Source organism: Theobroma cacao, chromosome 10 (assembly GCF_000208745.1).
Source record: "Theobroma cacao cultivar B97-61/B2 chromosome 10, Criollo_cocoa_genome_V2, whole genome shotgun sequence".
Lineage (NCBI taxonomy): Eukaryota > Viridiplantae > Streptophyta > Magnoliopsida > Malvales > Malvaceae > Theobroma > Theobroma cacao.
In genome coordinates, this window is record NC_030859.1 from 549,398 (window position 1) to 563,943 (window position 14,546).

Sequence of the window (14,546 nt, forward strand, 5' to 3'; positions counted from 1 at the left end):
TTTGCATAATGCCTAAAATTAAGAGTAGTATCAACCCAAAATCAAAATCAAGGAGCTGGCCCAAAGAAGTAAATGCCACTCGTTTTTCATTTTTGGTCTTCTTCACAATCTTTGGGATTTGCAAAGCCTATCAAAGGTAGGCTAGCCCAAACTTATAGTAATTAATTAGCATTATGCCCATTTACCCCAACTACAAAAATAGACCATTCCAATGTCCAAGTTTTAAAATTTTGAACATGAAAATTGGGTCACAAAAGGAACAAAAGAAGATTCTATGACCCATGTTTGGCCCAACTATAAAAAGTCCAAAATATATTCCCCACACATAATAGTAAATTATTAATGAATTTGATCTTAACTTGTTAATAGCATCATTTTGAGATTAAAATAAATCTAACACATGCATTCCGATCTTGTAGTGAATTAAAAATTTATATATTTTCTATCATATAATAGTATTTCCTCCGTCTTTCTTTTTTTAGAATATTTCAAAATAAAGTTTTTTTTAGATATTTCGTACTTTTATATATATATATATATATATATATATATATATATATATATATATATATATATATATATATATATATANTAATATATAATATCAAAATCAAAATTTTTATCTTAATTTTTATGAATTTTTTTTAAAAAAAGACAAACATATAAAGACGAAAAGAGTAATAATCTAAGAATTAGATACCCCACTTAAGTCATAAACTCATAATCAATGTGGAATACTTTGATAAAGTGGAACTTCTTAAGGTTCTTTCCACACATTCATCAACTTTAGCCAAGTAATCACACAATTTTACTGAAAAAAAAAGTGAAAGGCCTCCACTTATTCTATGAGATCAATTAGTACTTGTTTACTAAAGCCACACACACATCTGTCTAATTCCACCTTTAAACCATTATTGTTCCTTTCTTTGATGCTTTTCTTTTCTAAGACATCTCATCCAATTTCTTTTTGTTCTATATTTTTTTTCCTTAAAGGTGAATTATAAGCAACTATTGTATCCATTGAAACAGTTAAAAGAAACAGACAATGTTAGAGAATTTACTACTTTGATAAAAAATAGCCTTCAAACTTCAAAGATGTGCAAATTTGAAAAAAAAAGAAAAACCCTTCAAAAGCGTGGTCAATCTCTAATATAAATCTTTATCCTTTCATTACTTGTTTAGTAACATTTCTGTATAATTCCATTTACATATAGGTATTTTGTATGCATTTTTTATTATTTTAGTTTCAAAGTTGTTAGATAAATTTAATCACAAGTTATCGCTAACTTGAATTTTTATATTAACCATTCTATTTATTACTATAAGACTATTACAAAAGAAAATATGTATGAACATTGTTGGATTTTTTTCTTCTTGTTTTATGTATTTGACATCGATTTACATTGTTGACGTTTAAAAAAGAAAACTCAAATTACAATAAAAGAAAAATCTTTGCATTAATTATATATATATATATATATGTTACCACTTACCACATATGCATTAATTTATTTTTTTTATGTCTTATTTGGATTAAGATTGTTGTAATTGACTATATATTAAAAAGGTAATCAAGAAAAATGATAACTAATAAAAATTAGTCTAAATATTCAAACCCTGAACTATATAAAAAAAGTTAATTCAACCCCTATTCTTTTATTGTGTTTAAATAAGTCATTAAATTTCTATTTCGAGTCAAATAAGACATTCTCCTTATTACTCAACAATACATGTGATACTTTTATATCATATCATATGCTACGTGGCATTAAATATTATTAATTAAAATTTATGTGCTTACTTTTTGACTCATTTACTCAATCATAATCAATAATATTTAATATCATATCATCTATCACGTGTAGATGATATGGTATAAAAGTATCACATGTATTATTGACTAATAGAAGTTAGTCAATAATTAAAAAGGAAAGTTTATTTGACTCAAAATAAAAATTTATAAACTTATTAAAATGTAATAAAAAAAGGCTGAATTAATTTTTTTGACATAGTTCGAGAGCTTATTTAGATATTTAACTTAAAAATTAATGATACAACTAGCCTTATCTATATTTTACAATTATTCCATAAAAATAAGAAATAAGAATAATAATAAATAAGATATCTATTAATTTTGAAATATTTATATATGATTATACAATTTATTATTTGTATTTTATCTGAACTCCACTAACAATCCTTTAATAGAAACATGATTAAAATATAAACTTCTTTATTCGGTTAAAATTGATGTAAGCATCTATTACTAAACATGACCCGACACAAATTCGCACATTATTCGAACTTGTTCACAAAATATTTTAATTTTATTTAAATGAATCGAATAATACCGAATATCCATTTATTTGCTACCATCCTTTATTAGAAAAATAAAAAAAAATAACAATATAAAAATTGGTATCCAACTCAAAAGATCACAAGCTTTAAATAAAAAACTACAAAAAAAGAGAAAAAAAAATAGGACACAATATTCCATCTTGTTTGTCTTCTCTTTTGCCACACAACTAGAAGGACAAAGAACTACCATAGTACTTATCTTTTTGGTACCGACAAATTATTTATGATAAAGTGATTACAGAAAAGAAAGAAAGGCCTTTGGCTTCTGCTGTGACCTTTGAGGATCACAAATTGCTACAAAAGGTTGCCAAGACACTGGATATTTCGAAAATCAACCACGAGCCTGCCACGCTCCCAAACCTCCACCAGCCCATCTTACCGTCCACGTGTCATCCATCTAATGGCATCAACCCCCATCCCCAAGCATACTTTTTATCGCCCTGCCTGCTTGCTCCCTCCCCGATCTTCATTCACAACACAGTAAGCGTTACTTCAAAACCCTCGTCAATTCTTCTTCCCTTGTTTGCAAGAAGTCTATCTTTTGCCTTTGCGTTGAAGAGTCTGTTTACCGTTTTTGAGCCATGTTGCTGAAAGCTGCTCCAGCTTTTTCTTTGTTGAATGCTCAAGTGGAAAATCAGGGATCCCTGTTTTCCTCTGTTTCTTCATCTCAAAGCTCTCTTTTCAGTTCTTTTTCTTCTCCGACTCTTCGGGTTTCCACGCCGAGAAATAGAACTGGGGCTGTTATTGTTTGTGCTGCCAAAGGAGCCAACAACAAGCCACTAACTGGTGTCGTTTTTGAGCCCTTCGAGGAGGTTAAGAAGGAGCTCGATCTTGTCCCAAAAGTGCCTCAGGTTTCTTTGGCTCGTCAAAAGTATACTGATGAGTGTGAAGCTGCTGTCAATGAACAAATCAAGTGAGTTTTCTTTTCCTTCAAGATTTTGAGTCAACTCTATATATAAAAAAGGTTTCTTTCTTTATAGTATATCTTTGGGTGGCGTCAGTTTCTAGATTCTTGAAAAAGATGGCTCTTTTATGGTTTGATCTGCTTATCTATTTGAGAAAAAGATTTAGCTTTTCTTGCTTTGTTCTTTAGTTCTTTATAAAGCCAATTCAATTTTATGATTTATTGCCAGTGAAAACCAGGAATTACCCCTAGACTTTTTCTCTTTTCTTTAAAGAAAAAGAATTTTCTAATCTATTTTCAGATGTGTTGAAGTGTTGAAGTTCTGATTTTGCTGTGTTGTTTTTATGTGTAAATGCTTCTGTTCTAATGTCTTCTTGCATATCTTTTGGAATGACAGTGTCGAATACAATGTCTCCTATGTGTACCATGCTATATTTGCCTACTTCGACAGAGACAACATTGCGCTCAAGGGTCTTGCCAAGTAATTCTTCATGAAAATTCTCGATCTTGCACAGCCTTTTGGTGTACCCTTTTTCCTTTTGAGCTAACTTCTGGCTTCCTGGTGAACAGGTTCTTCAAGGAATCGAGCTTAGAAGAGAGAGAGCATGCTGAGAAACTGATGAAATACCAGGTTTCTTTTTATCTATGCTACCTGTTGCTAGCTTAATGTTTGGTTGTTCTTTTTGTCCCTGTGATTTGTTTTCCTGATTCACATGCGTCTATTGTTCGCAGAACAAACGAGGTGGAAAAGTGAAGCTGCAGTCCATCGTGATGCCTCTCTCTGAGTTTGACCATGCAGAGAAAGGAGATGCATTGTATGGTGAGTTGGAATTATTACGGCTAAATGTATGGTTGGTTTGGTAAAACGTGTTTCATTTCTTATTTTCACTCCCTTGTTGTACATGAACAAAACAATGAGATAAAAATTCATGTTGCTACTGTGGAAGAATGTTTGTAAATTTGTATGGGTGGTGCTTTTATATATTAGAAATCTGGACGAGGAAGAGATACTTCTTGAACATTCACTTCTGTTAACTCCATGTAGCATTTTGGATTTTGTACTATATATAATCCCATTGTCTTTCTGGATTCCGGATTGGACTGCATGATCATGTCAAATAAGTCAAAAATAGTAAAATGTGCTTTAGCTGTTAGCATTATCATATGTATGTGGTTGAAACTGATTGTAGTTGATTCCTTGGTTCAGCGATGGAGCTTACCTTGTCCCTGGAGAAACTAACAAACGCAAAGCTCCTGAACTTGCACAGTGTAAGACTTTCTTCTTTCGTTTTGCTTTCCTGTTTCTGTTTGAATTAACATGTTAATAAGGTCTAAGGTGTCATTGATTTGGTTTATGAATTCATAGGATAACACCATCTTCAACAGCCATGTTATTTTACATTGTGGATGTTTCTAAGATGATAGCAAATGGTTTTTGTTGAATTAATCTTCTCAAGGCTTTGCCAAACAGGTTGCTGAACGGAACCACGATGTGCAGTTGACAGATTTTATTGAAGCTGAATACTTATCTGAGCAGGTAAAATTCAATTGTGGTGTCTGTACTCTTAAGAACTTAGCTTTTCCAACATGTGTGTGCTGAAATTATAACAGAAACAATTTCTCATGCTTTTGATCTTGGCTTGCTTTCTCTATAGGTGGAGGCCATCAAGAAAATAGCAGAATATGTGGCTCAGTTAAGAAGAGTTGGAAAGGGACATGGTATGAATCTAAAGTCTCTTTAATTGTCATCTTTTTGCAAAAACTTTCATGTTAGCCAACTGTATGGTACCGTGATTTCATCTTGTTCATATACTTTTATGCTTAGTATGTACCTTGTTCCGTGAACTTATTTATCTTCGGTGGATATTCCAGGGGTGTGGCACTTTGATCAGATGCTTCTCCATGAGGGAGAGGAAGCTATTGCATGATACCGAAACTTGCTGATCGGTTCCATGTCTGAGGTTGTTCTATAAGGTCTTGTGTCAGTAGTTCCTTGTCAAGAGATTTTGGTTGTAATCTGTATAATTAGTGCAGACAGAAACTTTTGTGTTGATGATCAGAGCTCATATGGGATATTTTTAAGTCCTCTTAATCGAAGTAGTTATAGATTCATGGATTTGCTATCTTGGGTCTTTCTCCAGTGAATTTTTTTCGCATTTTCATGCTGCCCCAGCAACATGTTTAACTGTTTTCCATTGCTTAAATCCTGCATAGCTGGCATATAATAGCTTAAAGTTAGTTTCCTTTTGTTCTTTGTGACTGGGAAAATGAACCCAAAAAGGTCAATCCACGAAAAGTCTTTCCAATAGAAAAATTGATCTCTGCCTAGCTGCTCAGACCAATCATTTTGCTGCTAAGCAACAAAGTTAATGCCAGTCAACTAAGCGTCTGAGATATGCGAACCATGGCAAACCAAGTGCTCTTTCAGACCCGACATTGACTTCATTTTCATTGACGGTTCAACCCGTTCAGGCCACAAAATCCCATCTAAGAATTTTCCTTTTGTTTCACTTTCTTCTTGATTGTCGTGGGACCATAGCAGAGGTCGGCCTCTGTACGAGGGTATGGGCTTTCATTGTCCCTCTCATCACAAACCTAAGCTTACGTGATGCTTGTGTAGTATGTTGGTTTGTTACAATGATGTATATTGATTCGATATGATACATAGTATTCGATACTTCATTCTCTATATTAACATTACAGTGACATATTGATTAATAATAGTTAATAAATTTTTATTTGATTGATTATTAATTAATTAATTTTTAATTATAAAAATTGATTTAATTCAAAATAAAAATATAAAAATTTGAATGAATGGAATAAAAAAATAATGATTTATTTAAAATTTTTTTAACTAGTTAAGATATTTTTAAAATTTTATATCAAGAATAATATAAATATTTTAATTTTTAATTATTTTAAATTAAATTAAAGAATATAATAATAAATTACACATTAAAAATGGAGGAAAAATTTGATCCAACATAAATTTGGACCTTCCCATAAATCCATGATAAATTGATAAATCCAAAAAGAAGCCCAATAATGGCCCATAATCCAAACCCACATCCCTAAGAAAGATATTGTCAAACTGCCACGTGGAGTGCTTTGACCGTTTTTTGCCGACCAAGGAGAACGAAAGGCTTGTCATCTGGCGGTCCTTGAAGAACGTGGAGAAAAGCAGAAACCCAGAAAACCTCTCCGAATGTATTTGTATTAAATTTTACACTGTAGCGGAATTACTTTTAATATATTACACTTTGGCGGCCTTTGAAAAATTATTCTCACTTTTTCAATTTTTTCAATTTATATATTCCATTTCTCCAGTTCTTTCTTCTAACGCGGCTGCCGGAGAAGATGGCTATGGCTGCTATTTTGTTGCTCATCTTAGCGTTGTTTTCAAATTCAAAAGCTGATCAAGATTTCGATGTGCGTCAACACCTATCTACTGTAACAAGGTCTCTCTCTCTCTCTCTCTCTCTCTCTCTCTCCGTTTAATCGAAATTTGATTATGATCTTTGTTATAGTTTAAATGAGACAATTCTGGATCAGGTTTATCTTTCTATTTTAATTATTTCTTGTTGTTTCTTGTTTTTTTCGAGCAGATATAGTGCAGTGAAAGATATTGTCGACGATTCCTTTCTACCTTCTGATATTCCTGATGGATGTACTCCTATCCACTTGAATCTCGTGGTACCTTTAAATTCTTTTTATAAATTTCGAATTCTTATTGCTCTGTGATAGCTAGGAATACTGTTGAATTGGGGGAAAAAAAAAAAACAAAGAACAGAATGATATGCATGGATGATAATTCGTAAATTAGGTGTCCGAATCTTTGTGAAATTAGGAAGGCATTTTTGAATTCATTTTGAGTTAGATTTACTGCAAAGTTTGTTTGTTGATGCATGGAAAAAGTTGGATACGTTTCGTGCAATGTTTTCTTAGTCTTAGCTTTATTGGATATATTTTTAAGATTTGCTCCTGAATGTGTTACTCTTTGGAAAAATGTATTGTTGAAGTTATAGCAGCAAGTGATTAGGTTGCATGTTACTTATTGAATTGTTTAAAAACCTCCTTTTATTTTGCAACTTTTTTTTATTTTCCGTGTGGTTATGTGTTACTTGTTGAATGTCCAAAATTGGTTGTTACAAGATTAAAATTAAAATGGAGATTGATCTCAATTCAAATATTTAGGCAAGACATGGAACTCGTACTCCTACTAAGAAGCGGATGAGAGAGTTGGAAAAGTTGGCTGCTCATGTACAAGAACTTCTAAAAGACGCCAAAGAAAAGAATTTGTCCCTGCAGAAAGTTCCTGCCTGGTTGCAGAAATGGGAATCTCCTTGGAAAGGAAAATTGACGGGTGGAGAATTGGATATCAAAGGAGAAGAGGAAATGTATCAGCTTGGAATCAGGGTTAGGGAAAGATTTCCTGATATATTTAATGAGGAATACCACCCCGATGTGTATCCCATAAAGACTACACAGGTGAGTTCTATGTTTGAAATTTTATGTTCTTCTACTATATAAATGCTTTATTCAGAGATATTCCGTCAACTTGATTCCACAGGTTGTTTTATTCGTTTGGGAATTTCTGGCGTAATATATGGATGATACTTAACTACTTCCTGCCTGAGCACTCAACACCCTTTTTTCTTAATCCCTATATTCACTTTTGGATTATGCCAGTTTTGATTACTTTGATTTTATGACTCCAGCTCTGAAGCTGGCCGAGTTGTGTCTATGTTTTTCTTGATTTAGTTAAAACTCATGTGCATTTCTTTCTTATTCTATGGGAAAGGTTCCTCGGGCTTCTGCTAGTGCTGTTGCTTTTGGCATGGGGCTATTTAGTGGCAAAGGAAGTCTAGGACCAGGGCGTCATCGAGCTTTTGCTGTTACAAGTGAAAGTCGTGCAAGTGATTTAGTTCTGAGGTTTTTTGATTGTTGTCAAACCTACAAGGTACAAATGATGTTTCTCCCTTATTATTCAAGCAACAACACAAGTATATGTGTTTCCTGTTTTTCATACATTGAACTTTTTTCTTTCTTAATGCAAACATTGGTTTTTAGACATTGTGCTCTAATTTAATAGGTTTGTTTTTTCATTCGCTTATTTCATCTGGATATATAAATACAGGACTTTAGGAAAAACCATGGGCCTGCTGTTGACAACCTGAAAGAACCAATCCTCACCGAAATTACCTCTGCATTAGCAAGACGATATGAGTTCAATTTCACAAGACAGGATATATCTTCTCTCTGGTTTCTGTGTAAACAGGTTGTCATCTTCTTTTCATGCAAATCTTATGGTTCATATCCTGTTAAAAATCAGAAATTGCTTTCACAGTTCAATTTTTTACTTATAATTTGGGCTCCTTTGGATTTTCGATATGGAAGGAAACATCCTTGTTGGATATAACCGATCAAGCTTGCAGTCTTTTCAGTCCCACTGAGGTATTTTCATCCTACATTACTCTTTATGAAGAAAACAGGCATAAACATTTTGTTGGAGTTAGGATCTGTTCATTTGAAGGATCGGAAATAGTTTTCCTATGTGTATCTCATTATTTATCATATTGAAAATACTCTTAGTATGTAGGGCCTTAACTATTTTTCTGGAATTTAGGTATTTTCTCAAAACATTGATGTTACTATTGCTTGCTAAAAAATATATAAATCATCTTTAATTGTAGACGATATAAGTTTGCAGCTGAAATCTTTTATAATTTTCATGTTTGAATATTAATCTTATATATATGCATTTACTGATCTTCACATGTATAAATATATAGGAGAAAGGCCTTTATTTTGATAAATGCCTGTTAGTTTAGGTTATTTTATCGCTGTTCCTTAAATAAAAAATGAAAAAAGATCTTTAATTTGAGTAATACGCTTCCCATGATTTATTCCTTTTTTCTGTCAAACTAATTCAGCTATACATTTTTATTGAATCATGTTGTCTTCTATGCTTTATGGTTTTCACCTGCAAAAGCTGTCTGAATATTTAGGTTGCTTTGCTGGAGTGGACGGATGATTTGGAGGTGTTTATATTGAAGGGCTACGGTAAATCCTTAAATTATCGAATGGGAGTGCCTTTACTTAAAGATGTTGTTCAATCCATGGAGGAAGCTATCAAGGCTAAAGAAGGTAGTATTATGATGAGGTTTTAGTTGTGTAGTCTTTATATGTCAAGAAGTGAGGAGCCTATTGAAATGATTATCCTTGAATTGCCTATCAAGTGTTCTCTAACTATATCTGGTAGTGATTCTGTTCTGTCTTGTTATTAGTAACTACAGACTAGGGCTGGCAATGGCAGAATAATTCGCATTTGCGACTATTATGTTGTATCATCTGAGCATATGCATTACATAATTGACTTCTTCTGTTTATAACTTTTCTTCTTACAAGTTATTATTCTAGAGAATAAAGTTAGGAAAAAATCAGAGTATTGTTTTTTTTTTTGCTCAAGAAATCAAAAGTATCGTTATTGTTGCTATTGTTGCCATTCATTATTTATGCTTTATATGGCCCAACATAGCACAGTTTCTTGAGAGCTGAACCTAAAATAGATCAGATATATTTTCTTGTGATTATGGATTACTGATGTACATTGCAAAATGATGTTTGATAATGGCTTGTTCCCAACTTTGACTTCTGATTTTTTCCCTTCTTATGTGTAGATAACCAAGCTCCTGGCAGTTACGAGAAGGCAAGACTGCGGTTTGCACATGCAGAAACTGTGGTTCCTTTTTCATGCTTGCTTGGGCTTTTCCTTGAAGGATCTGGTCAGTGCTTTCTGGCCTTTTATCATTTCATGATTTTTTTTTATACTACAAGTATAAGCACGATTATCTGCAAATGTATAAACTTTTTGTTATATGCTGATATTTTGGTGTTTATTTAAACATTGTAGATTTCCAACGAATACAAAAGGAGGAGCCTTTGGGTCTCCCTCCAAAGCCTCCCCAGAATAGAAATTGGAGAGGCAGCACCGTGGCGCCTTTTGCTGGGAATAATATGCTGGTTTTATACAGTTGTCCTGCTAATTCTTCAAGCAAATACTTTGTGCAAGTCCTACACAATGAGCATCCCACCCGAATGCCAGTAAGCTATTTTTGACTGCATAGTTTCTTCTCTTAGTCTTTAAGTAATTCACTGGTTATACCAGCAAAAGGCAAGCGTTATTTTTATCTTTTCTAGTTAGGACAATGTGGAGTTTTACCTTATTCCTTGTTTCGTAGTGCTTGGAAAGTTATGGAACATGCTACTTTTGGATGCGCCTTTTCTTATTTGTGATTATGTCAATATCTTCTAATATCAGTTTGATGCTAATGTTCCTTTTTTTATGAATAGGGTTGTGGTGGTACTGATTTCTGTCCATTTGAAGTTTTCGAGGTACTATAATCATCCATCATCTATGTTTATGAAAATAATGACAAAATATTGACTTTTTTTCTTAAAACTTTCATGACATTCTCAGGAGAGAATTGTACGGCCTCATTTAAAGCATGATTACAATACCCTTTGCAATGTGAATCTTGATCAGCCTAAGCAGAAGCCTGAAACCAGTAAGTTATTGCAACTGTTTCGTTGGTTCTTTGGGTTGGGGAACGATGATATTCCGTCCCACAGAGTTGAATTGTAGTTTGCTTCTCAAGATACGAATAAGAAGGTATAAATTCTTACTCATTTTCCTTGTTGCCACTCCTTTCTTGGTGTGATTTTCAGCCACGGGCACCACTACATTCTAGCAGAGTTTCATTCTGGATTGACTCCAATGCTAACACAAAACAAAATTTTTCTACAACAAGAATTCTTGGTACGATAGGTTTTTCTGATTGAAGGGTTCATGTCGGAGTCAGATTCTCAACATTATAGTATCGATTCTTTTTCTTCTTCGTTTTACTATTTTTTTGGAAAAAACAAATAGTAGAGACTAGCATATGGGAATCTACTGTTTGCAACAAAGGAAACTACATCAAACAGGCTGATCAAACTGTTAAAATAATGGAAATTACATAGCTATGTAGCATGTTGCTAATGAAGTGTATTATATATATTTCATGCGTATTTGATAGTTATATGAGAGATTATCCGAGCGTAAACTTGTGATACATTTGTCAATAGATATCTATATCATGTAAACATTTTGCAGTCAATTTATGTTGGTATATCGAGGGATATTAAGGCTTCATGTACTGGTATGGTGGAGGAATTATCTCTCTCCCTTCACATCCTGCAATAAGTTGAATGTTTAGGTTAAATTCGGCACTGATCATGAGTCAGCTATGAATGCTCAGGAAATTTTTAGTTCTTAACACTGAAAGAAATGCTTAGCAGGAACTTGTTTTAGTAGCATTATCAGTCATTTTTAACAAGGTTTCACGGTTATGAATGAGGAGAAATCTTTATGTAGTTTTACCTTCAAAGCCTCTGGCCTCCAGCTCGCGCCACTCCTGAACCATCGCGCAGCAGCAGCAAATGAGATGGGTTAGATAGTCATCGCCTGAACCTCCCTGGAAAGATGGGAATTGGTATCAGAATCAAACTCAAAGCTTTTAAAGCAAAATTTCTGGTCCAACCAGTGAATACCTTTATGTTGAAAAGTTCTCTCAGTTTCTTCCGTATGCAACAAGAGTAACAACGGCAGCCACAGATCAGGGAGTATGCCATTAGATCACTGATGGCTTGTTCTCGAGCTGTATAAAAACACAACAATCAGACTTGGGATAACAAATTAACCAGGCTTAAGCGGGAGGATCTAACATGTTTTTCCCTTGGAGACAACATTTGTTATGCTTGAGAAAACTCCACAAGGATAGAAGCAGGTCTTCAAGCCTGGAAAATGAAAGAATAATGTTTAGAGTTATGGGAAAAACAAAAGTTTTCCATATCAAATAAGCTAAAGTTTATGAAGAATTTTGTTGCGACTCACTTAAACAAGGTTCACTGCAACAATCGAAAAGATCAACCTGCCATTCGGATTGACATCGTTCTTCAGTCTTCAACCCAAGTTCTCTGCCTCCAGGTTTTTCATTGGTCATGTACCTGTTCTAGGTAATCAACAACCGATTAATTCAAAAATAAGTGTATATATCTTGATATTCAAAAAATTGGGTTCGAATCTCTTTTATGAGAAAATGTAGAATTTTCTGAATGAGGTTTCTTACAAAAATTATTTACCCCGCTAAGACATAAGCTGGCTCATTCACAAGAAGCTTATGAACCTCCTTCCCAGGAAGCACATTAACAACATTTTCAGTTACATCGATGAGATGTTCAATCACACGGGACTGCTTAGAATCATCAATGGTTCGTGATCGCTGCAGCTCAACGTGCAGCTTCTCTTTTTCTTCTTGCAAAGCTTCCTGGAATCTCAGGTCAGGGTACCTGCGAGACAGGGATTTCTCCAATATGTTTGCATCTTTCTTTGTTCTGTCAGGTTTTAGTATAACCCTCTGGGCTTCTACATCCTCTTCGTCCAGACTGTATTCCCTCTGATCCTGTTCGATTGCCTGCAAGCATTCCTCCAAGTTCTGGTTTAATCATTCCAAGACAAAACTCCTTTTAGTTGTTCTGTTCATCCATGAAACCTTGCATTGAACAGTGAAGTAAAATTGCACCGACGAACAGTTGATGAAGTGGAGGATTTTTAGAGAATCTGAGGTGTTCATGTCATCTAGGGCCCCAGTTCTGACAATTGGGACCCGAAAAATCTACATGCAAGGTCCAATGCCTGTCTCCTGATTGAACTTGAATCCATTTTTTTCAACAACATAACAGTTTATCCACGAGCTTTTCAAGAAAATGGGGAAAAAGAAGATCATCGAATAGAAGCATGACAGCCTTTTTCAACTTTCAAAAGAAAAACTGCTAATATTTGATCTTGCCGTAAATCAAAAACAAAAAAGAAAATGAGTGTGTACAGTAACAGTATAGCTTACTTGCATTTGAAATTCATGAACAAGTGAAATCAAAGGCACGAGCTGAAGGTATCGATCAGTCTCAGCTTGGACTCGGCGAAACTGGTAGACGATGCTCCATCCCAGGGCAAGCATGTAAAGGCAGCTTTTGTCCCTGCAACTCTCCACCAAGTCCAAAGCTTTCTTCAGGGCCTCGTCCAGGCCATCCAATGGTTCTTTTACCGCTGGCAGAGTTACCAGGTTCGTCGATTTCAGCTTCTCTAACAGGTTTCCTATCAGCTTCACATGCTCAGCCAGCTGCTCGCAGTTGTTCCGGTGCATCGAGGCGTTTCTTGCTGATGATAGGATCAGGGTCGTCAGCCCCAAAGAGTTCAATCCTGGAGCCATGCTTGTTAACCAACTTGGATCAGTAGTTTTAAGTAGTACTTTAGGAAGAAGAGAAAGAGACAGAGAGAGTTTTTGTTTGAAAAGTTGCGTGACCTTGTGCTTAGCTCCTGTGATTATACACTAAAAAAACACAAAAAGAGAGCCTGTGTTCTTATTGAAAAGGACAAAGAATCACAATTCTTCAATCACTTCAAGTCTGGCTTGTGGTTCTTCATTACGCCTAATCTGATCCTCCTAGCTTTTTATGGTTGATTTGTTCTAAAGAGAGTTGCTGGTTGAGTCCTTCTTGGGGTTTTATTGCTTTTCTCCTGCTTTGTAACGTGTTGTTAATAACATGCTTTCACTTTTTCTTTCTTGGTACTGTATTTTCTTTTTGATGTCACACACTTGTAATTAAGTTGTTGCTTAGTTCCTCCTTTCGTTTCCCTATTTTTCTACCAATATTTCTTGGCTGTTTTGTTACTTTCCTCCTATCTTTCTTCTTCTTTAAGCATTTAAAGAACATTCTTCTAGTAGGTTCAATACTTAAACAAGTCATTATCTTTTGATTTATACTCATATAAACCCTTAATTATAATAAAAAGTTAATGACAATCAAATATAATATAAATTGACATTTTTTATCCACGTGACATATGATGTGATCACATGATAACTGATATAGAATAAATCATATAAACAGAAAATATTAACTGATATTGAATCTAAGGGTGATTAATTTTTTATTAAAATTAAATATTTGTGTAGATATGAATAGAATGATAAAGACTTTTTCCAATGCATTGAAACTTTTTTTTATCGTCTCAAAAAAATTTATGATATTACGAATCCAAGAAAACCGTAGCCCGTCTAGCTCAGTCGGTAGAGCGCAAGGCTCTTAACCTTGTGGTCGTGGGTTCGAGCCCCACGGTGGGCGTTTTTGAGCCAAAAAATAGTTTAATTTAAAATACATAAAGCCCAAATGAGCCCAA

At 34.1% G+C, this 14,546-nt stretch overlaps 3 protein-coding genes and 1 non-coding gene across 7 annotated transcripts; 3 read left to right on the top strand and 1 right to left on the bottom strand.

The window, feature by feature from the left end:
* LOC18585802 (ferritin-2, chloroplastic) lies at window positions 2,649-5,385 on the top strand. Its single transcript, XM_007008813.2, has 8 exons — window positions 2,649-3,271; window positions 3,660-3,743; window positions 3,833-3,893; window positions 3,995-4,082; window positions 4,470-4,531; window positions 4,734-4,799; window positions 4,918-4,981; window positions 5,135-5,385. The coding sequence occupies exons 1-8, from the start codon at window positions 2,940-2,942 to the stop codon at window positions 5,188-5,190; spliced, it is 813 nt and encodes a 270-aa protein (XP_007008875.2). The 5' UTR covers window positions 2,649-2,939; the 3' UTR covers window positions 5,191-5,385.
* On the top strand, window positions 6,397-11,446 carry LOC18585803 (multiple inositol polyphosphate phosphatase 1). Of its 4 annotated transcripts, XM_007008817.2 has the most exons (13): window positions 6,397-6,472; window positions 6,593-6,723; window positions 6,871-6,958; window positions 7,460-7,753; window positions 8,067-8,225; window positions 8,403-8,543; window positions 8,663-8,719; window positions 9,274-9,412; window positions 9,946-10,050; window positions 10,179-10,369; window positions 10,619-10,660; window positions 10,746-10,833; window positions 10,994-11,446. In XM_007008817.2, exons 2-13 carry the CDS (start codon window positions 6,623-6,625, stop codon window positions 11,014-11,016), a joined length of 1,428 nt encoding a protein of 475 aa, XP_007008879.2. In that variant the 5' UTR covers window positions 6,397-6,472; window positions 6,593-6,622; the 3' UTR covers window positions 11,017-11,446. The 4 variants fall into 4 exon arrangements, with proteins under 4 accessions (XP_007008879.2, XP_017984464.1, XP_017984466.1 ...); XM_018128975.1 differs by having other exon boundaries at window positions 10,746-11,424; XM_018128977.1 differs by having other exon boundaries at window positions 6,429-6,478; window positions 10,746-11,424.
* On the bottom strand, window positions 11,414-13,942 carry LOC18585804 (protein MID1-COMPLEMENTING ACTIVITY 1). The gene is made up of 7 exons (XM_007008821.2): window positions 13,210-13,942; window positions 12,449-12,801; window positions 12,201-12,313; window positions 12,032-12,103; window positions 11,858-11,964; window positions 11,688-11,781; window positions 11,414-11,501 (listed from the first exon to the last, which is right to left on the bottom strand). The coding sequence occupies exons 1-7, from the start codon at window positions 13,573-13,575 to the stop codon at window positions 11,449-11,451; spliced, it is 1,158 nt and encodes a 385-aa protein (XP_007008883.2). The 5' UTR covers window positions 13,576-13,942; the 3' UTR covers window positions 11,414-11,448.
* TRNAK-CUU lies at window positions 14,419-14,491 on the top strand. The gene has a single exon. It is a non-coding gene; the product is annotated as a tRNA-Lys (tRNA).